The sequence below is a fragment of the Trachurus japonicus genome, chromosome 9 (assembly GCF_045865225.1).
Source record: "Trachurus japonicus isolate A0001 chromosome 9, Traja_1.0".
NCBI lineage: Eukaryota > Metazoa > Chordata > Actinopteri > Carangiformes > Carangidae > Trachurus > Trachurus japonicus.
Window position 1 is genome coordinate 6,061,792 of NC_140915.1, and position 27,431 is coordinate 6,089,222.

Genomic DNA, 27,431 nt, shown 5'->3' on the forward strand with positions numbered 1-27,431 from the left:
AACAGGTCCTAAACTATGCAATGTCATAGTTTTGAAGTTTAGAGCCAAAACAGGTTGAAGTGTCAGTAGTCGCTGCAGGGATGATTGATACAGCTGTTTCAAATGTCCCTCACGCCTCCGTGCGTAGTGATTGTGGTCACACTGCGCGATCAATATCTGTATATAAATCACCGTATTAATATTCTATTGTTCTGCAATGAACAACAACCGATTTGAATGAACAACATATTTTTAATAAACACCACATATTTTTAATGAACAAAACGTGTTTATGACATGAATCAACAGATATTCAGCAAAGTGAGGGGAAAATGCCGAGGGGAAAATGACAATATGTTCAACTGTGTATCCATAAACATGACTTAGGACAGGGAAATAAGTAAATAAAATGAAAATGCAGTCGTCCAACAACTCGTACAAAAGAAGAAAGGCGAGTTTAATCGAAATGCGGATCTTGACAATTACGCACGGGACAAAAATATTTATTTCTTTATTTCTTTATTTATTACACACCCCCACCCCGTCTGGTCTTCCGACAAGGATGTAATTTATTTATTTGTTTGTTTGTTTGTTTGTTTATTATTCTGCACCAACGCCAAGATCAGTAAATAAATAATAACCAAAATGACGGCTTGGATGAAAGCTATGTCAGACACACCAGGTTCAATAAAGCTTCAAAGGGGAAAAAAAGTTTTTCAGCTCAGTGCGTCGTTCAGCGCCGCGTCCGGTCGGCTGGATCACTTTACTCTGAGCGTCACATATCGCCGCGAAGGGGGTTGCATTGGAATGAATTGAAATCCCCGCTCGTCACCTCATGACGAAAAACGGGTACCTAATGAGTCAGGCATGTGACGAGGAGGGACAGTGACCGTTCGTCAGGGGGTTGACGCACTGGAAGTGAGAACGTGTTGGAGGAACGGAGCTGTGATGCGTTCATAGGATAGGAAATTTGAGTTCCACAAAACCAATCGTTTTCTGGATAAAGTTGCATACTGAACAAGTAATTGACTCCAGACACATTTCAGAATCACTTTTTAATTATGAAAAAAAATAATTATTTCATTTTTGACAGGGCTAGCAGTGCTGGCCCTGCTACCCCTGACCGCACACCACTGGAAACCAATAACCACAAACCATTGTTCTCTGTCAACCTCAAGATGTAGGTTCAAATCTCGTTCTGTGCTTATCTTTTCTCTTTTCAAATGAGATCACATTTGTCATCTACTCTGCACCATTTCACATCATTTAAGCCATAGACTGTTTAGACTTGTATCAGAAGAGAATGTGATTCATAGCATAGGCTAATATATCTGCTAAGTAGCCTATAACCAAAGCCTACCACAATCAGATATGCCAAATAAGAAACAGAGTAACTTCATGTTTATTTTATATTTTTATATTTCATTGTGTCAGCTTGAAACCATACAACCATGTAACGTTAGTGTAGTTCAGGGGTATTCAATTAAAATTCATTGAGGTCCAGTTACTAAACTTTCATCCAAGTGAAAGGTCCGAACCTTATAAAGTCCAAATGGTGTATATAAGCTATAGCCTACCCCTATGTCAAATAAATAAAATCAACGAAGTGCATTTTCATATCTATTGTCAATTTTCAACATTTAACATAGTGCACAGCACTTGTATAGTAAACAACTAGCTTTTTTTTTTTTTTTACCATGAATAAAAGTATCCCCCAGGCAAAATAATTTACGGTCTGTTATTTCAATTAAAGAGAACAAGACAGAATAAATAAGGGGGGTTCCCTCTTTGTTTGGTGCTTTTTTTTCTTTCTTTTTTTGAGGCCAAGGTGTCAAAAGCATCTTGATAGCTGCACTGTCATTGCATTGTCCCCCTCCATTAAATATGGAGGGAGGCTGAAAATCACAGGATATGTCTGTTCTGTTCTGGTGATAGAAGTCAGTAGTCCTGAAATAGGTGTTTCTATTCTATAACACACATTCTACATGTCTGAAGCGACATCATCCCGCATACGGGCTTCCTTCTCCTTCCAAACGGGGCAGAGCTCCGCGTGAAAAAGTTTACAGACCGAGGGAGAACCGGGGGTCTGACACAACACCTGCGGAGAAGCAGGAAACAAGCACGTCGCACCGCTACGGCGTCGCTCTCGGTTGTGAGCGCACATTAAAGTAATGGGCTTGTGCGCGCAACAAGAGACCCATCTGAACGGCCCACACGCACGCACACACACATGCTTAACCAAGGCGGCGGCGGCGGCGGCCACAAACGCCCGGCGGCTCGCCTTTGACTTCAGCATCAACTTTTTTTTTTATTTTGGAGCAAGACAAGCTGTCATCACTCCGTCTCCTTTCTCTTTCCCTCTCGGACGCACTGGCCGCGCAGGGTAAACAAACGATCTGATTGGCTCAATTGAGTGAAGCTGCCGTATTGACCTCTAGCTGAGCCCGCTGTCCCGTCGGAATAAAATGCTCCAGGAAAATGTTAACTTATTAGAGATTGGTCTCGGGTCCGGATCGAACCATCACTCGGTCCGGGTCCGGACCGAGGTCCGCCATTTGGTGATGCCTGGTGTAGTTGAACAGAGTGTGCATGGCAAATCAAATCTCAAACACTGAACCAAAGAATGACACGTCTCAATTGCACTTCATTTTATTGAACACTAGATGTCGTACTCGAGCACTGTGTTGGTGCCTTGAGTAATGAACCATTACTCGAGTAAGGTCTCAAAGTCTCAACAAAGCCTTGATTACTGATAATTACCTGTCACATGTCCCCCCTTCTCCTCCTTCACCACAGTTAACACTACTCAAATAACTCAGTTGGTCACCAAGGCCAAGGCCTCCACTTGCTCCCTTGATCCCATGCCCACAGCTCTGGTCAAGGCCTGCCTCCTGTCTGTCAGCTCTCACATTACAAATATTATCAATGCATCACTTCTGTCTGGTTCGGTACCCAGGCCTCTGTCACTCCCATCCTGAAAAAGGTCGACTTGGAGCCTACTGACCTTGGAAACTATTGACCAATCTCCAATCTCCCTTTCATCAGTAAGACACTCGAAAGATACACCCAGCTCCACCATCACATGAACTTTACGAACCATTTCAATCTGCCTACAAGTCCTACCACAGCACAGAGGCCGCCCTGGTGAAGATCACAGAGGACAGACTCTGGCCACATCAGCATTCTGGTCCTGTTGCACCTTACTGCTGCGTTCGACACAGTTTCCCACTCCATTCTTCTGACCTGCCTTTCCATACACGCCTTCATCACTTCATGTTTGGACTATTCTAATGCCATCCTCCATGGGGTCACCAATAAAACTCTGGACTGACTTCAACATGTGCAAAACTCGGCTGCCAGGGTTCTCACCCGCACCAAACCCTGGCAGCCCCTATCACCCCTATCCTTAAACAGCTGCATTGGCTCCCCATCAAATATCGGATAACCTTCAAACTTCTCATCCTTACATACAAACCTCTGCATACACTTGCCCCTCAGTATTTAACCAACCTCCTCCATGTTCACCATCCCTGATGAAACCTGTGGTTTGCCAACCTGGATCTCTTCACCATCCCCCGCACAAGTAGACGCACCTTCGGGATCAAGGCCTTCAGTGTTGCAGCTCCCTCTTTGTGGAACTTGCTCCCACTACATCTGCACCAAGCACAAACGCTGGAATCCTTCTAATCTCAGTTAAAGAGGCACTTGTGCTAGATTAGTTGTCTATTTTTTTTGTAACACCTGTGTTTTTGTTTGTTTGTTTGTTTGTTTGTTTTTAAAAAGCAGCAAATGATGACATTAGGCAAGGCAATGCAATTTTATTTGTATAGCCAATTTTTTACAAACAATTTGTCTCAAAGGGCTTTACATGGCATCATAACAACATCCGGAGGAGGCCAGCTTAATGGGAGGACTGGATGGCAGACTGGTTCATGGGCAGGGAGGGCAGGCCGGCTTAACAGCAGGGAAAAGGGGAGGAAGGGGGCGATGCCGGCGGCGGTTGGTGCAGAGCGATGGTGCTCCGGTGGATCTGTGGAAACACAGAGAGTTGTAAACATCAAATGTTGGCATTTTGTTGAAAATTATTGAACGGGAAGGTGAAATCCAGTGATCTGCGTCAGGCACGTATGACTGGTATGAATGGAAGTTTGTTGTCATGTATCCATGGCAACGTACTCTTACAGTGTGTAGCAAAAGGCAATTGCGGCGTTTTTACGACGTTAAAAAAAATAGACTTAAGTAGTTGAATTCACATGTTTAAGGTTAACTTTCACCTCCAGGGAGGGTTAACAATGGTAGAGTGGATTGAGCAGTGACTTTCATCTGAAAAAAAGCAGAGGAAAAGACGACATGCAGAGCTAACATTCGGAGAGGTAGGATGTTTTTTCAATGATGATAGAGTTTTTGTTCTTCTGACCATCAGTAGTTTATCACCAGAGGAGTGAAAGCTGTGAATGGAGTTACACTAGCATACTGAGGAATGTTTGACGGGAGGCGGCAGCAGGTTCAGATTAAGCTGCTGAAACATTTAAAGGTCGCTGGACGACAACACGGACCTTTGGTTTTTAGAAGCACTTGCGGTGGACGATGGCCGGACCGGATTCATCGTACTCCTGCTTGGTGATCCACATCTGCTGGAAGGTGGAGAGGGAGGCCAGGATGGAGCCACCGATCCAGACAGAGTACTTCCTCTCTGGAGGAGCAATGATCTGCAGCAGAGAGGAGGGAAAGCACCTTAATTTCCTGTTTGCATTACGAGTCCATCACCTGCTCACTCTTCTCAAAACCTACTTGCATTTCATACAAGAACTGAAATGTTTAAGTGACCATGTAGGGCGAGTTACTCCCACATGCTTCTGTTCCGACAGCTTCACCTCCACTGATCTGATGAAGAACCTGTACCTTGATTTTCATGGTGGGTGGGGCCAGAGCAATGATCTCCTTCTGCATGCGGTCAGCGAAGCCGGGGTACATGGTGGTACCACCGGACAGCACAGTGTTGGCGTACAGGTCCTTACGGAAGTCCTCGTCACACTTCATTATGCTGTTGTATGTGATCTCGTGGACACTGGCAGGCTCCATTCCTGAACACAAAGAAGAGTTATTTTAGTGCTGGACTGAATCTGCAAGACAAGAACAACAACATCCTGTGGAAGAGAAGTAAAGTATAATTGTCTTCGGTACAGTCAGGGTTGAGGAGCATCACAAACCGATGAACGAAGGCTGGAAGAGCATCTCAGGGCAGCGGAACCTCTCGTTGCCGATGGTGATGACCTGTCCGTCAGGGAGCTCGTAGCTCTTCTCCAGGGTGGACAAGGAAGCTGCCGTCTGCATCTCCTGCTCAAAGTCCAGAGCCACGTAGCAGAGCTTCTCCTTGATGTCACGCACAGTCTCACGCTCAGCTGGAGTTCAGAGGTTTGAGTTAGAAAATGACACAGACACCAAACAAATCTTACAACATCTGAAGCTCTCCAGAAGTAAAAGTCAGTGGGCTTGCAGGTTTGTACCGGTGGTTGTGAAGCTGTAACCTCTCTCGGTCAGCATCTTCAGCAGGTAGTCGGTGAGGTCTCTTCCTGCCAGGTCCCGACGGAGGATGGCGTCAGGCAGAGCGTAGCCCTCGTAGACGGGCACAGTGTGGCTGACACCGTCACCAGATTCCGTCACAATACCTGCAAGACAAACATCCAATCAGAAGAGAAACACCCTCACCTGTCATAGATCAACATTAAGGTCAGCACAGGAATACTAGTAGTTCTTTTCAATGACCACTAGATGCTCCCAGAGGACCAACTGTTGAAGAACTGAGCTTCTAAGGAGGATGTAAATTGTTTGTAAAACAGGAAGTAGGTCAATGAAGATGAAGAACATGTGATCAGTTTTAGATCTTACAGCTTTGAGTTCTCACCTATGGTACGACCAGAGGCGTACAGTGACAGGACCGTCTGGATGGCCACATACGTGGCAGGACAGTTGAAGGTCTCGAACATGATCTGGACAAAAGGAGGATGCATGTCATGGAGCAGCATGTCCTCCATCATCACCTCAAATACTGTACATGTTCTCCACAGGGCTGTGTCCTCTCGCCTTTGTTATTTGTCATGTACACAGACAGCTGTAGGTCTGTGCAAGAGGACAGCTATCTTTTAAAGTACTCGGACAACACTGTCCTAGTATCTTCAGGGGGCCCAATCAGACCACGGTTGTGCACTTTTTTCATGTGTGAACTGGTGTGACGATAACTTCCTGGATCTAAATGTGACAAAAACTAAGGAGGTAGTGATTGATTTCAGGAGGAATCGCCATAAGCCAGTAGCCAGCACCGTGGAGATAATGTTGAGATTGTTGAGACATACTGTATAAGTACTTGGGAACCATCAAAAAACATGCCTGGAGTGCTGCATGGGTATCAGTTGTTTGTCAGTCTCTTTGTCTCTTAATCTCTACCTCTGGTGCTTTTTAGTGTGAGGATCCAAGTACTAGATGGTAGTGGGAACTGAGGCACTCAGAGAGTGATTTTTAAAAGCCTTTATTGCAGCATGGCCAAACAAATTAAAACCAAGCCAACGCGTTGGGGCCACAGGCCTTCATCAGGGCTGATATAAAATGGCCGCCCATATGTAACCTCCTCTATATAGGGAAAGGTCACATGTCTGGGCGGGCCTTATAGTAGAAACACATGTGATGTTAATCAGTAGAATACAGTATACATCCACATTTAAACAGATGTAGTGGGACGAGCACTCTCTCTTTGCTTTGCTCCTGGTGTGGTTCCGTCCCTTTAATTGAGCCCAGCGTATATAAGAGGGAGGGACTCTTAGTGCTGCCTTTCTCTGGCAGCTGGTGCACACTTCCCTTTTCCGGATTACCTGGTCTCAGGTGCTGCACGCGCTGCATGCCTTTCTCATCCACTGTTGCGCATTCACATCCGACAGCACGGACTCCAAAATGTCCCTCTCCTCCTCTCCTCCTGGTGTCTGAACCACACCACGCTACGGGGTATGTAATGTTTGCTCTGTCTGTCATCAGCCATAGTCATTCAGTCCCTAATTTTATTGCACTCCTCTCTCCTCCGCTGTTGCGCATTCACATACGACAGCAAAGACACTGGCAGTGCCCAAAATGTTTGTTGGCTCCCTCTCTCCCTCTCCTCCTGGTGCCTGTACCACACCACGTTGACGGGGTATGTAAATGTTTGTTTCACTCGTCATCATCCATAGCCATTCAGTTCTTAATTTTACTGCACTCGCTTTACAGATAGGCTGAAGTCTCGGCACCGAGCCGGCACGAGCCACGCCGCTCTGCACTCAGGACCGCTGCTGCTTTGTGGGGCTTCAATGTTGCCGTGTGGAGCCTTAAAGTACCTGTGCTTTTGCTCCTACTGATGAAGATTTAGATAATTGCTTGTTTTAAAGCTGCCCTGTGCTGCTCAGGCCTACTTTTTTTTTCTTTTGAGTTTAGATTGACATGATTGATTTCCTTTTTTTTCATAAGCCGGAGTTAAAGTTTCTTGTTTTGTTCCTCATCATTTAGATAAAATAATTTGTTCCTGTTTTGGATTAATCTCTGGGTTTATGGTTTATTTTCTTTTGGTTTCCTATTCACCCTCCTAGTTTATTCTCGCATTTATTTTCTTTTTGGTTTGTGTGCTCTAACCTGAGCTTGCTCAAGCTACACTACGGGCAGCATTTCTTTAGTGTATCTGTACCAACAGGAGGGGAATAGTGAGTCAGATGATAACGCTCACCGTCACTGGATGACACAGTAGCTGGTGTGAATCCTTATCTTCATGTTTATGCACTATAGCCAATTGGATACTAACAGCCTGGTCGCACTGCACACGGAACCGAAGCGCAGCTCCCTGGAGCAGAGGCAGTTTCAGATAGGCGCACATGTCTGCCTGGTTGCACATCTCGCGCTCTGGAGCGCAGTGCGCGTGCCTGCAGTGCTTCAGATCGCAGAGAGAGAGAGAGAGAGAGAGAGATCCACTTTGTAAACATCCAAGTACATAATTGTGTGCACAAACATACCTCGCAACACATCTACATACACACATACAGAAACATCATAACCTCAGCACATCCCCAAACAACAGGTCATCAACTTCCACCTTACACAACATACCCCGGTAACACCACAAGTTCCTAAAAGAGTCCAAGTCTCCAGCGATCCTGTAGAAACTGAAGTCCAGGCGAGTGTATTTAAAACCACAGATAAAAACCCCTTGTGTAAAGACCTCAGTGAAAGCAGTGAAAACCCTCTGTAGGAACAAAAACAGTGCAGACAGTCGGTGTCATTCAGAAAAACAATGAAAGACCGTCTCCCTCTCTGTGCAGAATGGACATCTATCCTCCACATCTTTGTTAATTACAGAAATGAAGGAGTTCACAGCAATCACCCCGTGGAGGATCCTCCACTGTAAGTCCCTATGTCTCTTAGTCAGTGGAGGTTTGTAGAGAGACCTCCAGGCCGGTCTCGACCCCCTCAGGTCAAAGTGACTCCTCCAGGGAGTGTCTGTCCGCCCACTCAGCTTGTCCCTGTTCAGAGTCTTTACCACCAGGCGATACAAAGTCTTCCCTGAGGCCTCCTGCAGAGAAGCCTGAGGGCAGTGGTCCAGGTGTGGACCCGCACAGTCCTTTAGCTCTGGGCTCAGCTGGATCAGGGGGAAGGGGTCCTGTGTATTGGCTGTGGTTTCACCTGAGGAGAAGCTGTCCAACATCAGGAGCTCTTGACCACTCAGTCTCTCTTTCCAGTGATCCAGGAGTTGTTGCACCACTCTACTGGACCTCATCCCCACCTTGAACACCAGAGCAGCAGAGTCCTGTAGCCTAGGGCCAGCCAGCTCCACTACCTGGCCCAGAGTGGCGACCCCTGCAGCCTGGAACAAGGAGAACAGAGAGGAGCCCGCCCAACCCGGAGAATCCAACACTGTCCCGTGGAAGACTGGCTCCTGCAACAACCAGTGCAGCGAGTCTGCCTTCTTCTGTCTCCCCCTTTTTTTTTTTTTACCAAACTCCAGACATTAAAAATACTCTCATAAAAACTTGGAAGTGATGACCTGTTAAACTGTGTGCTGTTCATTAAAAACAAACTAAAATCCAAACCCAGGCTGTTACAACGCTTCAGGATGCAGCAGGCTAGAGCCCTCCACACAGTGTCCTCTGGTCCACTCAACAGTCTCTGAATAAATTGTAGACGAAAAGCAGCACCCCTACTTGCTAAGTGAACCAGGCCCTACCCCCCCTCCTCTTTGGGAAGGAAGAGGACACTCTGTGGGACCCAGTGCATCCTGTCCCAGATAAAATCTACTAAAACTCGCTGTACCTGGGAGAGGAGAGAGGCTGGAGGGTCCATGCAGGCTAACCTATGCCACAGGGAGGATGAGATCAGGTTGTTGGCTATCAGGACTCTGCCTCTGTATGACATTTTGGGGAGAAGCCACCTCCACTTATTAAGTTGGCCTTTTACTGTTTCAAGGACATTGTCCCAGTTCTTCTTTGTCATGTTCTCATCCCCCAGGAAAACGCCCAGGTACCTCAGCCCACCCTTCTTCCAGGTGAGCTCAGCAGGCAGGGTAAGCTGGCCCCCCAGCCTCTCTCCCACCATCACTGCCTCACTTTTTCCCCAGTTGACCTTTGCGGAAGAAATAAGACCAAATAACTTAACAGTGTCAATCAAAACATCAATATCTTTTTGTGAATTTACAAGCACAACAAGATCATCGGCATAGGCAGACATTTTAAAAGACACAGGACAACTGGGAAAAGACACACCTGTCAGTTTTTTCCGTAGTTGGTGAAGCAGAGGCTCGATGGCTAATGAGTAAAGCATGCCAGAGAGAGAGCAGCCCTGCCTCACCCCCCTCCCAATGTTAAAGGGCACACTCAGCCCGCCATTAATTTTTAGCACACTCGCAATGTCACTATAGAGAACCCGGATCTTGGCAATGAACCCAGGGTTGAAACCAAACCCTGCTAAAGTCCGCCAGAGGTATTGGTGTTCAACCCGGTCAAACGCCTTTTCCTGGTCTATTGAAATCAGACCAGTATCAAAGCCCAATTCACTGGAAATCGCCAAAACATCACAAATTAAAGTGACATTGTCACTTATGAGCCTGCTGGGAACACAGTAGGTCTGGTCCGGGTGGACGATGGATGCCATCACCTCTCTCAATCTAATGGCCAGAGCTTTGGAAAGGATTTTATAATCCGTGCACAGCAACGACACTGGCCTCCAGTTCTTAATAAACTGCAGGTCTCCCTTCTTCGGTAACAGGGTGATGACGGCCCTACTGCAGCTCAGAGGGAGCCGCCCTCTCTGGAGGCTGTCAGACACCACCTCCAGCAGATCACGTCCTATAATGGACCAGAAAGACTTATAAAAATCAATAGGAAGACCGGCAATCCCTGGTGCTTTACCACTCTGCAAACTCATCATTGCCCTGTACAGCTCCTGCAGCGTCAAATTTGCCCCCAGCTCTGAGTTTACCTTTGAGTCTACCTGAGGGAGACCTGTAAGGAAGCTGCTGTGCACATCTGGATTGTCTGACCATTCACTCTTTAAAAGGTTTCTATAGAAACCTACAGCAAACTTTCTGATCTCAGACGAGTCTGAGACCTCAGAGCCACTATCCATGTGTAAACAATGTATGATCTTCCTTTGTCCATTTTTTCGCTCCAGCCCAAAAAAAAATTGAGATGGGGCATCCATCTGAACCACATTTAAAAACCTGGACCTGACCAGAGCCCCCTGTGCTGACATACCCAGCAGGTTGGCTATGGCTGCCTTTTTGTGTTTGAGGGAGTCTAAATGCCCTTGATTTTCAGAGGACTCTGCTAAAGACTGCAGTTCTTCACATCAGCTCTTGCTCCATTTAGATTTAAACTACCCAGATTGAAATCACACATGGATAAAAGGAAGAAAACAACACACCAAATCAGAATAAAAGAGTGGCAGATTTTAAACCTCATCATCTTGGCTGTTTAGATGGCCTTTAACTCTGATAATGTGCTTCTTTAACCTGTAAATCTCCTGATCAGATAGCACATCATCTGCCATCCCAGATCTCCTAGTAGTAAGAGGTATAGCTAATCTCAGGAACTGTCTCAGATCAGGGAAATGATCCTCCATCGCAATGAGCCTCTGGCCTTTAGTTCGCTCCAAGAACTTTTTTATCACTGACCATCTCCTCATCCAATACGGCATTGATCTCTGCTGTCACGTGATCATTGTTTACACTTTTCCCCTCTCCAGACCCACTGGCTTCATCCCACTCTTGAGCTCTCTCAGTGCCTGCCATCTCAAAACAAATGAGGGGGACTTCCCCCGGGTCACTCACCTCCAGGCTTACAGCCTCCTGCGACCGGAGAGGCTTCAGACCCGCAGCTGACAGAATTCCACCAGCAACGACCTCCGGCCGAACGCTTCGCAGTGGCTCCCCGCCAACGTCGCCCTCGGGCCGGGCTAGCTGCGGTGGTTCCCCGCCAGCAGTGCCCCCAGACGCGGCCGGCACAACCGAAACATTTAATTGTCTCTGACGTTGCGAAAACCATGTAGTTGTAACCATCAACTTCAAAATAAAACAACAGGTTGAGGTCGTGAGCGGGATCCTTTAAAACCATGAACACCTGCCTACGGTGACTAACTACATGTTTCAGCCTGGCTGATTTACAGCCAAGCAACACCATCTTGATGGTTGAAACTAGCTGACCATAATGAGACAGTTCCTTAGTCAGATCCTCATTTTTAATAAACGGGGGAGCGTTGGAAATGACCACCGTGGCTGCCCGGGCTAATGAGAGGGAGGACGAGAGAGAGAGAGAGAGAGAGAGATGAATTAGTCCTCTAACACAAACTAGTTTGACTTGTCAGTTTGGAGTTCCACTCCCAGCTGCGGAGGGCACTCCTGATTAAGGGGGAGGGTATAAACGTAAAGCCAAACAAGTGAGACGCCCTCGCTACCTTACCGGAAACAGGAAGGAACCGTTATCATGGAGACGTGTTGCCTGTGCTGCAGCTGTCATGCCGTTTACCAGTTTAAACTCAAGACAATTCAAAGTGCTTTATATAAATTAAGAACAGACATGAGGACAGAGGGTAGAAGCAAAACAGTGCAATATGAAGGACACAATATTTACATAGGAATTGGAATGGGTTAACTCAAGAATAACATAATAACATAAAACCTAAAATCAGCCTCCCTATACCCACAGTATTACGCTTAAAAAAAAGAAAAGAAAAAGAATCTGAATTTAAACTCAATTTGTCTGACTAACATTTATTTCATCTAATGCATCTATGCTTTTGATGTGATATGCAGCCTGCTGGTGCCTGGCTCTATACAGCAGCCTGCATCAGCAGCCTACATCAGCGTGACAGCTCAGCCTTCAATTTCTAAATCCCTGAGTTTATTTTTTACACATTAGTGACCAAGCTCATCGTTCATTAGTTCATCTTCATCCTCACGTACTGTTCTCCTCGCTGCGCTGTCGGACCTGCTGCTCTGTCACTGTTGCGCTGTAGCCCCCCCCCCCCCCCGCGCGCGCACGCTCCGTGTCCGAGCCCGTTCAGGACCGGAGACGGAGCGGAGACCCAGGTCCGTGCAATTTGTCCCTCTCTAAAGCAGAGGATGAGGTCAGCTTCACTCCAGTCAGTCTTCAAATGCAAACCGTCCACAAAGTTGAAAGAGTTTCTGATCGTTGTCAGTTTGTTCCAGGCTACTGAGTCTTTTTTTTTAGTTTTTTTTTACCCAGCTTGTATTTAGGGCCGGCCTTTATTTGTCTGTGTAAACAATTGAATACCGGCTATTATTTGAGAGAATCCCGTATGCTATTATAAAATAACTTGAAATCAGATCTTTAATCATTGATAAGTGTGCGTCTCTCCCCCAACTCTCCCAACAAAAATCCCCCCTCCCTCTCAGAAAATAGCCGGATAAAGGTGTGTGTTTGATCTAAAATACTTGGAAGAAGTAGATGGAACTACACTTGAATGACGTTTCCTCCATTGTCCGGACGTAATTTCTGCTGCAACCACCAGCGAGCCTGCACCTGTGCAGACTCGCTATTTAAGGGCTTGACAAGCCACTTCCACTCATAGTCCATGAGCCAGACCACCAATCGCAATCGAAAGGGTGGGCAAATTCTTGTCGCTATTTTATTATTCCTATATATGTCCAGATTATTAATTGGTATGATAACCTTTGCACAAGAGTAGCTTAACAATATTTATCATGCATTCACTATTTTGACCATAACAATGCCATATACACCAATTATGGCCATTCCCCGATGTTGCACATTTCATAATTTGTGTGCCACTACTGATGATTTAGAGCAGCGGTCCCCAACCTTTTTATCTCCGCGGACCGGTCACCCGTGGAAAATTTTTACCACGGCCCGGAGGGGGGGGGGGGGGGGGTCGTTCTCTTCGGGGGGGGGGGGCGGGGAGCGTACGTTCTCCTGTTTACATTACATGTAGGCCTACTGTATAAACAGGACTACACGTTCACATAGCCTAGTTTTCTCTTACGTTTACGTTCTTTGTTACAACTCACCATAATAGCCTGATAGTATCACAATAATAATGTCAGTCATCCGGGGGTGATGCTCCGTCTGTCATCTCGGTTATATGTTTGTAATGGAAGCAGGTTTTCAGTGCTTTTGTGGTGATCTCAGGATATTCTGCTTAAATCCAGAACGCAGGGAGAGAAGTTTTCTGTGAAGTGATGAAGCGGCAGAGAGCCGGCTGGGTCCCGCACACACACTGTGGAGCTTGGAGCATGTGAATCACCTGTTGCAATGAACCCGTAATTTAAACAGAACTGGTGCTTTTTCTTTTAGAACAGCTTTCTTCTTGTTGGAAGGCTTCGGGTCTTCTGTCGTCTCATTATTGAGTTTTTCCCGGCCCGGCGACGTGTGTTTTTCACTCTTTTACGTTTGTGCCTGCCTGTCAATTGCCTGTCAAGTCAGCGCTGGAACGATGCACAAATGGAAGTGGTAACATTTTCAAAATAAAACGACCGGAAGTGTGAAATAGACGAAACAAACGATTTATTATTTTTTTAAATTATCATTTCATCTTTCTGCGGCCCGGTACCAAATGATGTACCAAATGGCCCGGTGGTTGGGGACCACTGATTTAGAGCACCTTTGCAGTTGCAGAAAGGCCCTGCAGATAATATTTGTTCGCACCACTAGTTGGCGCTAATTCCTCTGGGTGCATGAGTGAGTAAGGGGGAAAATCGGCTTTAATACTGCTGTTAGCAGGAAGTAGCAGAGGACTTTTGTGAAATCACATTATACATGGAACATTTTTAATGGTTTATATACACATCCAAGGTTAGGCTAAGATGTAGTGAGTAAAGATGACATTAACATTATAGCATATTACATCCATAGGTTTAGGGTTATTTAGGGGGAACTGGGGCATTGTTCATTAGGCTGACTGCAGAGACGAAGAAACTGTTCTTGTGGCGTGAGGTCCTGGTCCGGATGGACCAGAGCCTTTTGCCAGAGGGGAGGGGCTTGTGTCCAGGGTGAGAGGGGTCAGCAACAATTCTGGCTGCACGTCTCCGGGTCCTGGAGATGTACAGCTCTTGTAGAGATGGGAGGCTGCAGCCAATCACCCTCTGGGCAGAGTGAATGACACGCTGCAGTTTGGCCTTGTCTCTGGCCGGAGCTGCAGCACACCAGACTGTCATGGAGGATGTGAGGATGGATTTGATGGTGACAGTGTAAACGTTCACCAGCATCTTCACAGGGAGGTGAAACTTCTTCAGCTGCAGCAGGAAGTATATCCTCTGCTGAGGCTTCTTGGTGAGGGAGCTCCCCAGTGCTTGGGGAGCCATTTGAGCTCCTGGGAGATTGTGGTGCCCAGGAAGCAGAAGGACTCAACCAGGGTCACTGTAGAGTCACAGAGGATGACAGGGGGGAGGGCAGGTGGGTCCTTTCTGAAGTCCACTATCATCTCCACTGTCTTCAGAGCGTTGGGCTCCAGGTTGTTCATGCTGCACCGTGACACCAGATGGTCCATCTCGCTCCTGTAGGCTGACTCGTCCCCATCAGAGATGAGGCCGATGAGGGTGGTGTCGTCAGCACTATTGTCTGGTGTCCAGATGTGCAGCTGATGGTGTACAGGGAGAACAGCAGAGGAGAAAGGACGCAGCCTTGGGGGGATCCAGTGCTGATGGTCTGGGTGTCAGAGACATGCTTCCCCAGCCTCACGAACTACCGTCTGTCAGTCTGTAATCCACCTGCACATGGAGTCAGGCACATTAAGCTGGGAGAGCTTGTCGCGGAGCAGAGCTGGGATGATCGTATTGAAGGCAGAGCTGAAGTCCACAAACAGTATCCTGGCGTAGGATCCTGGGGAGTCCAGGTGCTGGAGGATGAAGTGGGCCATGTTTACAGCATCATCTACAAATCTGTTGGCTCTGTAGGTGAACTGTAATGTCCTTAAGGTGGGTCAAGACGAGGCACTCAAAAGTCTTCATGACCACATTAGTCAGAGCAACGGGTCTGTAGTCATTAAGGCCTGTGAGCCTTGTCTTTTTGGGAACTGGAACAATGGTTGAGGCCTTGAAGCAAGCTGGCACATGACAGGTCTCCAGTGAGGTGTTAAAAATGTGTGTGAACACCAGAGACAGCTGATTGGCTCAGTGCTTCAGGGTGGAGGGGGAGACTTATACCCCTTTCTCACTGGCCAAAAAATCCATTTAAACCCACTAACAATCGGCTTTTAGTGGCAGAGGAAAGGAGCACCGACCCGCGTCAACCCGGGACGTCAGTCCGACTACCCATTTCTCCGACCATACATTTCTTTATTTTTGCGTCCATTACTCCGACCTCCCATTTCTCCGACTTAAGTAGCCCTAACCCTTAACCTTACCCTAAACCTAACCTTAACACTGTAGAATGGGTAGTCGGAGAAATGAGCCGTCAGACTTTTGGGCAGTCGGACTGATGTATGCCCCCCCGTCGACCCGCGTCAAACGACTCGGCAAGTGACGCAGGTTAAAATCGCCTTCAATCGGCTCAGCTCTGATCAGCTTGCAGTGGGAACGCCAGACCCAGGTCAACCCTGGTGTAGATTCTGGTGTAAATATCAGTGTACGGCAAGTGTCACGTGTGATTTACTAAAAGTGTGTACGCTGCTGATTTCGGCGTAGAACCGGCGTGGTGGTGATAAATCCGGCGGCTGAAAACGAGCGTAATTTAAATGTCACGCCCCGATATATTCCTGCTTTAGAGGCGTCGCCCTGCCCCTTTTACAACATGGAGACACGGAAGACGACCAAGAAGAGGGACTTTACCGACATTACCGCGTTAAACAGGGAGAGGGCGGCAACATTAAATATCTAGACATTGATAGATTGATAGGTTTAGTGATTGACAAGTGTCATCCCGGTGGATGGAGGCTGCAGACGCACATGTCACCGACCACGTCAGGAAAACCAGCGACCTCATGAAATGCTCCTGCAGTTTACTAAACACAAGTGATTGAGGAGAAATCATAGGCATATTACTGCTGCGAACGCAACTTTATAACCATCAGCACCGCTGGCATGGTTCGGCTGATGGAGGGATGTGAAACACCGGCCCGATGTCCCGCTGACAGGTCCCGGTGACGGGAAAAAAAAGAAAAGAAAAACACTCCGCCGCGGAGATCAGCTGCACCTGGACAGGTAGCGGAGCCCCCCCCCGGCTCCGGTGTCCGGCAGAGAGAGAGACTGAGGAGCCGTCCGGTCATGCTCTGGTGCAGGAGATGTTGGAAGTTTGTGTGTGTGATCTACAATAACAGGTCTGTCATTGACTGTTTCTGTTTACACAGCTGATTAACGAGCATCTGTCACGTCGTGGTTCTTAATTCATCTCAGTTGCCCAAAATAAAACTTGAGTTTCAACACGGACTTGGTTTTATCGTTTCTTTTTTTTTTTTTGGCTACTTTTTATCTTTTTATCAATATAAACAACAACAACATGTGGTCCACATCGCTGCGTTATTAGACTATGGTTTAATAATCATTCTGACACAGCGGCACTCCTTCCTGCATGTTCTACGCTGGTTCCAAATGTGCGTACACCTGGTCAGAGCTGGCGTGAGATTTGTGCGTACCGTACACTCACACTCAGATTAATAAATGCCGATCCTTGCGGTGAATTTGGTGTACACCCATTTTTTGGTGTACGCAAGTTTAATAAATGAGGGCCACTGAGTGGTCAACAAACAGCATAATACCGAACAAGCACTATACACAGTTTTCAAGTTTCCACTCTACCGGTCCACCTATTCAACACATGAAAACCACCACTAAGCTACCTGTTTGCAATGGTTATCATGCCAAACTGTTCACTAGAGATGTCTACCAAGTCAAAAAAACAAACTAGTAATTGCCCACCTGTTCGATTGCGGGAGGCCAATTTTGGGGTCTTGGCTCATGGACTAATTGTAAGGGAAATGGTTACAAACTGACATCGGAGTGTGTGATTGTACATGGCGAGACTTTGTGTTTGTTTATTTATTAAGCTTCCACTGACTGTATCACATCTGTACACATGTCTTAAAACATGAAAAAAAACAAAAAAAAACATACACACATACACCTAACCGCCGCTCGGAGTAACGCACATTTCCTTATGGTAATTAAAGCCTTGTCGGAATGGCGGGACGAAACTGTCGGAATGGCAGGACGTTTTCATGTCGGAATGGTGGTATGTCTGAATGGTGACATGTCTGAATAGTAGAATGTCGGAATGGCGATATGTCGGAGTGGCAGCATGTCGGAATGGCAGCATGTAACCCTTCATAGCTGGCGTACGCACGCTTCTACAGCTATTGTTCCTTTGGCGACACTTAGAGGTGAAGCTGTGAAACTGTTAATAATGTGAAAACAATTAGTCCTCAGAGTAATGTGCACATCAGAGACACATTTATGAACAACCCATCCACGTGTTGCAATTAGATAGGTGGATATAAAAGCACGCGCAAAGTGGTACCGTCAGCTTTAGTTTTAAGATATTGCAGATATTGCAGATATTGCAGATGCTGCAGTGCGAAGTGAATGTACAGATGCATCACATATTAACAAACATTGAGGCGAGATGGCTGGTTCAGCGCACGATTCATTCATTCAGCATAGTTGGGAACAGATTACAGGCTGGCACTGCAAAGTAAATGTATTTGTTTAATTGTCCTATAACCCCCGATGCACACTGAGCATGTCCGCCCAGATATCACACTGTCAGTGACTTTCTTTTTTTGCTGGTTAAACTACACACGCTGTGTGAAGTAGCCTACTTAATGTCAATAAACACATGCGTAAAGTTGGACATGTGTCTTTATCAGCCTCCCTGGCGCACTTCTGCATTTATTTACTACGCGATCTGTGTATAAAGAAAGGCAAATGACAATCATAAATCCATTTCACATAATTTAATTATCGAGTACATTGTCTGCTTTCATTTGGGATGACAGTGGTCCTCCGCCTCACGTTCACCTTTATATAACACACACACTCTCCCACCCGCTTTGTGATGGTGCCGGAGGACGGCAAAAAAAAAAAAAAGAAGAAGATGTTTACACGGCTCAACTTTATCGAGGAGCACCTTCAACTCAAATTTGGTTAAATTGCTCTTCCTCACAGTTTTTCATGGTGTTATCTGACCGTAAAGAGAAGGGAATCTTTGGTGCAGGCCTTATTTACATTGATTTGCATATTTAAATGGAGGCGTGGACAGGGAGGAGTTCGGCACTTCTACATGTGCGCTCAATTCCACGTTGATTGGGATGTACAAAGGAAATGTGCTTGGATCCATGCGTACGCACACTTTGATACATCAGATTTTCTTTGTGCGTACGACAGTTTCTGGATTCTGGCGTACGCCATGTTTCAGTATGAAATCCACGTAAGTATTGATACATGAGGCCCCTGGTCCTGACAATATTTGCGGTCGCACACTGCACCACTGCACAGAGCAACTTAGTAGGGTTTTTAGCCATCTTTTTCAGAAGTGTGTTGACACATGCACTCTCCCTTCAATTTGGAAATGTTCCACAATTATTCCCATTCCCAAAGTTAAAAACCCCCGGGAATTACAAGCATTCACTTCTCTCGTAGTGAAAAATTTTGAGAAAATTTTGTGCCTTCTGCCATTAGTTTGTTGAACGCTCAGCTGGCTTGAAGCTGTACTTTTTAGTACTGTTGTTGACAATGTGTTTTTACGTATATTGCCCTCTCATGTATTTATTATATTTTTGTACTTTTATCTTACCTGATCTCAATTTTGCACTGTCCTTGCACTTTCCTCCTCAATTGTATGTATGCTTGTGTATGTAATTGTGGTGTGGCGGTCAGTGCCCTATGGGATAAATAAAGAAATCTCAACTCAACTCAACTCAACAAGTTAAGTGATAAGTGGGAGTGGAGTTGAGTAGCGACTATTTTCTCGAGGATTTTGGAAATGAAGGGCAGATTTGAAATAGGACGGAAATTATTGAAGTTGGTAGGATCTGCACCAGGTTTTTTTCAGGATTGGGGTTATTGCAGCGGTTTTGAATGATGTAGGAACAGTTCCAGTGGTGAGAGAGGAGTGGATGATGGCAGAAATGAGGGGGACCAGAGAGGGGAGGCAGGATTTAACCAGAACTGAATCTGAGCTTTACTGTTTGACCCTTAGAATTGAGATGAATTCACGCACTCATGTTGTGATGATGATTCTTCTGTTCTCCTTGATCAACTAAATAAACTCCTTCAGCATAAGACATACAGGACTTTGGTACTTCTTCTTCTTCACCGGCATCACCACAAATTCCTCCCTAACAGTGTTGCCAAATAAAGTTGATTGATTGATTGATTGATTGATTGATTGATTGATTGATTGATTGATTGATTGATTGATTGATTGATTGACCAAGGAAACGGTGAAAATTAAAGCTGTTTCACAGCAATGATTGGGACCAGGCAATTTTGGGAAAATGCAGGCAATTCTGAGTAACAAGAGACAAAATAGGTAGACAACACATGACCTCACGGCCTCACATGACAAGAGTCACTTCACTCCAGAGCAGCAGCGTGCAGAGACGTCATCATCTCTATCGAACTCACAATCACTAGGTGGGTTTACATGGACAGTTTTAAACGGTTTCAAATAGGTTTGGTTTAATCAATCAATTTGGGTGTTTACATGCCATGAGCGATTTTGTTACTATGCTTACAACAGTATCGATTACGGAAGTGCTACAGCTGTGCCAAAAACAAAACAGAAACATGGAAATACATAATTTGTTGAGCGCAGTTTTTGCTGTTATAATATTTACCTTTATTAAACAGCAGCATAATATGTCATGCTGCTGTTTAATGCCTAATTTTAGAATCCAGCAACAGCAGAAGAAGAGAGAGTATGTCCAGTAGTAAATAGGTTTCTCTTGAAGTCCATCTTGGGGATGGAAATTTCTTGCTCGACATTTACGCTTGAGTGACAGCCAGGTACAACTCGTGCATGCTCAAGTGTGCGTGCATTAATACGTCAAGACGTAAGTCATTTCCAGCATGGAAATGTTAGTGATTTGTTTGTAACGACAAGTGTTTTGCTTCATAAAAGAAAATATGATGTTTAAAAATGCCATTCATTGACTCCTACTACATTGACCCCAATTGTTCACATGAGAGCAGAATTCAAAATGTTCTCAAAAATTCAGTTTTTAAGATAAAATTCTGATATTTTCCAAACTTCATCAACCATGACTCCAAAAATATTGTCCGTTTTTTTCAGGAAGATTTCAAATGTATTTAACAAGAATTGTCTGGTATATCTTTACAGTGCTGTTTACAGTCAAACATGTTCATGCACTGTAGGCTCAATTTTTCAAATATCAACAAGCCAGGTGGTATTTTTGTGGAGGACGGTCTGAAGATTCAATGCAGCAAATTTGGTGTCAACTGAGCAAAAACTGTGGGACATAAAAGGTTTTATAAGTTTTGAAAAAAAACAGAGCGATGGATTTCATAACTTGTAATAAGTTTAAGTGGACAAACGTTGCAAAACTGTAGCATGTACCGTTGGTTTAGTAGGAATTTTCAAAGTTTTAAAATTTTAACTTTTTATGGTACGCACTATGATGCCAGTGGGGAAAAAAATGTTTGGAGTGTTTTTATGTCTCAAAATAGACTAAATAAACATAATCTAAAGAAATTTTTTTTTTAAAATTATTTTTGGAAGTTTTTGGGATTTGTTGCCTGTAGGCAACATTGTACCATTACGGTTCGTCATATACTGTATTAGAAACACCAGTCTCTGTAGACTTTCACCTTCACTGGCCTCATCCTCATCCCAATTCTCATTCTCATCTTCCTCATCATCATCATAATAGCCTGATGTTTACTTTACTGCATTCAAAATAAAATGTATTAAGGATAAAAAACTAAATTATGATGAATTATATGTTTTTGAACATTATATTTACACCTAAACACACACTACCATAGTCTCATAATGCAATATTGATTCCATAATGGTCCACTGTCGCCTCAAGGCAACATTGCAATTTTCTATAATGGTACGTTGTTGCTTTCGGGCAACAGGTGCATTTTAACAAGTTTCCATTATTTAATAAGTAAATAAACTGCATGGAACTATTACACATTAAACTTTACTAATCTATTAGTGTAAATATATTTTTTTCCAGATGAAAAAGGGCCAGGAAGTTACTGTATGTTTTCAGACCGTTTTAGTGGAGCAAAATAATGGCAAACCTGTTTCCCTTGAAAAAGTCTGCAAAAAAGGGTTTCAGTATGGCTTCTTGAAAGTCATGTGATAAATTAAAGCATTGTTATTGGTTCTCTAAGGTCTCCTCTCTTTTTTAAAGTATTACAGCATTAAATGGGATGAATTGTGGAGATGTGACAGGCCAAAAAGTGGTATGTTGCCTGAGGGCTATGTGCAAAGTTTGGTTTTTCCTGTATGTGAAGTAGGATTTCTTAGGAAGAAGAACAAGAAGAAGAATGTGTTGCATATGAAGAGCAGCACCTGTCTCAGAGTAACTCATAGGTAATGGTCAGTCTGAACAAACCTGGGTCATCTTCTCCCTGTTGGCTTTGGGGTTCAGCGGGGCCTCGGTCAGCAGGATTGGATGCACCTCAGGGGCAACATGGAGCTCGTTGTAGAAGGTGTGATGCCAGATCTGCAGGACACAACATCCAGTTAGAAGATAAAACCAAATATGCTGACTTCATATTTACAACAAACTACAAACCTCCAGGTCAGATCTGATGCAATCATCATCATGTATCCCAAGTTGAAGTGCAAGTGTGTAACATTTAATGATCTTATTAGGAATATTCACATCCCTTCATACTATAAACAGTGTGCACTTCCTCAAACTATCTTTCCTGTTTGCACGTTCTTGAAAGACCACCTCAAAACAAATGGAAGTTTTGTTGGAAGATGGATCCTCTGTTTTTGTTATTGATTTTATTTTGAAAAATTGGGAAACTGATTTTGGCTCTTGATTTTCAGGAAGTCTATGGATATTCTCATCAAGGTTATTATCGTTAACGAAAACGAACGAAATGACGAAAACTAGAATTGAAAAAACATGTTTGTTAACTGAAATAAATAAAAACTATAATCAAATGAAAAAAACGATAACTAACTGAAACTGTATTGTGTGTTTACAAAACTAACTAAAACGTACTGAAATTATAGATAAGAGTGTGTGCTCAGTCCTCTGCTCTACACCCTGTTCACACATGACTGCTCTGCTTCTTCTCCCTCCAATCTCATTGTTAAATTCGCCGACAACACCACAGTGCTCAGACTCATCAACAACAATAATGAGACGGATTACAGGACTGAAGTGCAACATCTAGCATCATGGTGTGTGGGTAATAATCTCATACTGAACATCAAGAAGACCAAGGAGATTATTGTGGACCCCCGCAAGAAGAGACAAAACAACCATCTTCCACTCTCTATCGGCAGCGAGGCAGTGGAGAGGGTGGCACACTTCAAATTCCTGGGAGTGACCATCACTGAGGACCTGTCCTGGGGCATCAACACCGCCTCAGCAGTAGGAAAGGCCCAGCAACGGCTCTACTACCTGAGGCAACTGAAGAATGCCGGGATCCAGAAACAGCTGATGGTGAACTTTTACAACTGTGCCATCAGCAGTGTTCTGACATACGGTTTCCTTGTGTGGTTCTCCAGCTGCACTAAGGCCGAACAGCAGGCACTCCAGCGGGTGTTAAAACCAGTGGGGAAAATCATGGGGACCATTCTACCAAAGATCAGTACCATCTACACCTCCCGCTGTCTGAAGAGAGTGCGTAACATCCTGCGTGACCAACACCACCCGGCCCATCACCTGTTCCAAATGCTGCCCTCAGGTAGAAGGTACAGCAACCCAGAATGGCCCACAGCCTGTACCCTCAGCCAGTGAGGCTGCTGAACAGTGCCCCCACCCCCTTACATGGACAGTAACCACACCCCACCTTACAACAACTGTGAACTGGTCTCTGCATTGCTGCAACACACACAACACTATCTCTGACCATGTTCTCTGATGCCCCTGTTTTTGTCTTTCCTTTGTTTACACTCCATGTCTCCCCCCTCCCCCATATGGACAGTAACCACACTCCACCTTATAACTGTGAACTGGCCTTTGCATTGCTGCAACACACACTATACTACCTCTGACCATGTCCTCTGGCGCCCCTGTGTTTTTGTCCTTTTTTTCGTGTACATGACATGCCCGTGGGATTCTGCACCATTGCACATTTTGCACTATGCACTTTTCACTATGTAAGGTTGTATGCTCCAACGGAATTTCATTGTTATTTATGGCAATGACAAATAAATGATGATTGATTGATTGATTGATTGACTGATGGCTGCCAAGAAAATGATTGCAACTCGATGGAAGCCACCTCATTCTTTAACTATTCAATCTTGGATTCTCTCCCTTTTGGACGTCATATACTTGGAGCTTTCAACAGCTCGGATTAATGGTGCTAATGAAAGAACCCTTAACACTTGGCGTAGCGCAGCTGATTCTTTGAAAAACATGCTGTAAGTTGATTTTGCCACTGGCTCTCCCACCCTAGTGCCTTTGTATGTCAAGTCCCTTTTGTCTTGTCAATGTGCCTGTGTGCGTATGTGTGTATTTTTTATTTTTTTAGGTTATGTTTGTAATTTTAAATTTTATTTTATTTTTATTTTACTTCTATATTTTTTCATTGTTATTATTTTATTTACATATTTTCATGATTACTATTTTATTTTGTTATTATTATTATTATTATTATTATTATTATTATTATTATTAATAATACTTTCACCATTTTCCTTCCCATGACACGTTCTTATGTCCTGGACTAATTGTCTTTCATTGAGAATTTTGTTGGACTTAAAGGTATGTAAGAAATCTAAAGCAACTGGCCGTAAAATCTTCCTAATATGTCACAGAGACTCAGGAATAATGTTCATATAACATGATGAACTCACCAACAACAATAGTACAGCCAGAGTACTTTTTTTGCAGACTGCAAATCATGTTTATGTTTTGAATTTACGTGTTTACATGTTGCGCCACCTAGCCCTCTCTCCCAGTCATGGCGGCGTCAGTGGCATTTCAGCCTCCGGTCTGGTCCACTGAGCTGCCGCTACGGCTGGGAGAAAAAATGAGATCACTGTGTTTTGAATTTGACTGCAGTAACCGTTTTTGGCCACATTCTTACATATGGCGCCTTTAACTCTTTCGCGACCATTGACGAGTAAACTCGTCACAGCCTGCCGAACGTTCACGACCATTGACGAGTTAACTCGTCAAAACCGTTTTTTTTACAGATTACGATAATACACACTCTCAGGTACCCTGTGTGTGAATATGGTAGTCCTCTGATATGTAAAACTGTTTTAAACTACAATCAAAACATAATGTTTTTTTATAAACTGTGTGATCTTGGTTTTGTTAGTAATTGGTCTCCTTGAATGCTGCTCTGGGGACAGCGTGCAGCGCTGTGCGGCTGTCGGCTACAGTGTTGCGACTTTCTCGCTGAATCTGGTGACTTTCCAAACCATCTTGGCAACCTTTTTTTGACAAAAGCGACTGGCGACAAATCTGGCGACTTTTTCCGGTGCTGTTACAAACGTTTCTGGTTTGGAGACTCGGATCTGAAAGCCCGTTATCTCTGCTGTTTTCACGGTGCAGCGGAGCGGGCGCTGTGCAGCGGGTGCTGTGACCGGCCGTCCCCGCCCCAGAGCACTCAGCGCCGGCCAGTCACACAGCAGTGTCACGGAGCTGCTGCGCTGCAGCCAGAGACCCACACCGCTGCACCGCTGCTCTCCAGGCTGCCACAACCCCCAGATTTGCCTAGAAATATACTTATTTAGCCGTAGAAATTATTTGGGAGACATGCCACACTGCAGAGTACCGGTAAAATGAGCCGATTGCCACTTGACACAAAAGTGCGTTTTTCTCTGAAACTAGAGCGGGAGCTCCGTTTTTGGAGAAACCCAGCTCTCTTCTTCTCCTTCGTACTCACGAACGAAACGGCGGAAAAACTTGCCGTTTTTTCGAGGAGCAAGTTGGACCGTTTGTTTCTAGGTGATGTACAAGAGTTCTGTTCGACGTGAGAAAAAGGTACACAAATAGCCAAAAACATGTGGTCCTGAGCGGATGTGCTGAGGAATTAGTGTGGTCGCGAAAGAGTTAATGAAAAAAAGTTATGCATCCGATAAACGGACGTCTGCATGTGCGTCACCTCTAAGGACAGTGCTGCATCGGCAAGATAAAAAAGTAAAAGAAAAAAAACAAACATTGTTAATCATCCTCTCAATCACCAATAGATCAATCGGCACAAGCCTACAGTCACAGACACTCATGAATTAAAAATTATCAATTGGTGAACAAGCGTCCGTTATCGGTTATAAAGTTCATTCAGAATGTCTATCCCATTCATCCTCATTCTTATATAGCCTGCATATCATTAATCATTTCAAGCCCAATACATTCAGATAATATTTGACCAGAATTTCAGACATTTGTCCGGTAACCTGAAATCTGCTGGTCACATTGTCCGGTGCCAATTTTTTCTAGCAGAAACCCTATGTAAGAGCCATTTTGTGTTTTATTTTGGTGTTTATTGTTTGTGTTTTATTTTAAGTATATTTTTTGGCTTTTTGCCTTTATTTGATAGCACACAGTAGAGATATACAGGAAAGCAGGAGGCAGAGAGAAGGGGGAATGACACGCAGGAAAGGGCTGCCCAACGCGGGATTGAACCGGGGACGCCTGCGTTGAGGACTGTAGCCTCTACATGGGGCGGCCGCTTTAACCACTGCGCCACGCACCGCCCCTCACAGCCCCTTTTTGTGTTTTATTTTGGTAGTTTTAGGTTAGTAACTTCTGCTGACGCAGGAAGTGACGTCAGGCACTACAGGTCGGGGGGTTATTTGATTGAGACAAACAAGAGTCAGGTGTGGCTGATGAGGCACACGTTTCTTTTACCGTGCCATGCAGTGCTGATATTAGTTATAAGAACAAATAAAACCATTTTGAGTAACATTGGAATTTCGTTTGGACTGGTTTAATTGCACCCATGCAGGCGTCAATATCGTGTATCAGCCACAGTATAGTGACTCTCTTTTTATGGGTTGGAGGAAGAGAAAGGCCACTACACCCTGAATGGTGGTTTCACAGATTGTGATTTCTCAGGACTGTTGAGGTCTCCAGATGTTTCCTGTCTGAGCTCAGAAACACAAACATCTGTACCTTATCCATGCCGTCCCAGTCGGTGACGATGCCGTGCTCGATGGGGTACTTCAGGTCCAGGATGCCTCTCTTGCTCTGGGCCTCGTCTCCCACGTAGCTGTCGTTCTGTCCCATTCCCACCATCACTCCCTGAACACACCACCGCAGCAGTCACATTACACACTGCCTCAGTAACATTAAACTGTCCAATGGATAAATGCAGAATGTGGCGTTCAGGTTCCTTACCTGGTGTCTGGGGCGACCGACGATGGAGGGGAAGACGGCGCGAGGGGCGTCATCCCCGGCAAAACCGGCCTTGCACATGCCGGAGCCGTTGTCAACAACGAGGGCAGCGATTTCATCGTCCATGTCTGGAAGGAAACAATCAGAACAAAAACAACATGTTGACAAACACATTTACCATCATGTAGCGACGCTTGGCTTCAAAGAATGATGGTGGAGAGATTTGAACAGGTGCATATTGTCTGCCATAGCACCATGAAAACTATGAAGAGGAAATAGAAAGAAGAAAAAATGATACATACATACATACAATACATTAATGAAACATGTCATTAACAATTTCCTAATATAGATTCCAAACCCATCAATAACTTATCACCATTCGATAGAAAATTAAAGATACATTTATTAGACAATGTTTATAATCATCGTTAAAGCTCGATCAAAGCATATCAAAATAATAT

At 44.8% G+C, this 27,431-nt stretch overlaps 1 protein-coding gene and 1 long non-coding RNA gene across 3 annotated transcripts in view; both read right to left on the reverse strand.

The window, feature by feature from the left end:
• LOC146980812 (uncharacterized) overlaps positions 1-27,431 on the reverse strand; it is a 203,810-nt gene that overhangs the window by 27,542 nt on the left and 148,837 nt on the right. The gene's annotated exons all lie outside the window — the stretch shown is intronic.
• Positions 4,543-27,113, reverse strand: LOC146980814 (actin, non-muscle 6.2-like). The gene is made up of 8 exons (XM_085785791.1): positions 26,971-27,113; positions 26,746-26,874; positions 22,045-22,155; positions 5,885-5,969; positions 5,487-5,648; positions 5,190-5,381; positions 4,882-5,063; positions 4,543-4,688 (listed from the first exon to the last, which is right to left on the reverse strand). The coding sequence occupies exons 1-8, from the start codon at positions 27,091-27,093 to the stop codon at positions 4,545-4,547; spliced, it is 1,128 nt and encodes a 375-aa protein (XP_085641917.1). The 5' UTR covers positions 27,094-27,113; the 3' UTR covers positions 4,543-4,544.

What these genes read in the sequence shown, in the direction of transcription:
- LOC146980814 (XM_085785791.1), bottom strand. Translation starts at nt 27,093, where the DNA reads ATGGACGATGAAATCGCTGCCCTCGTTGTTGACAACGGCTCCGGCATG. An exon ending in ACTGGGACGGCATGGATAAG is followed by an intron (nt 22,156 to 26,745) that starts GTACAGATGTTT and finishes TGTGTCCTGCAG; the next exon opens with ATCTGGCATCACACCTTCTA. An exon ending in TTACAGCTTCACAACCACCG is followed by an intron (nt 5,382 to 5,486) that starts GTACAAACCTGC and finishes TCTGAACTCCAG; the next exon opens with CTGAGCGTGAGACTGTGCGT.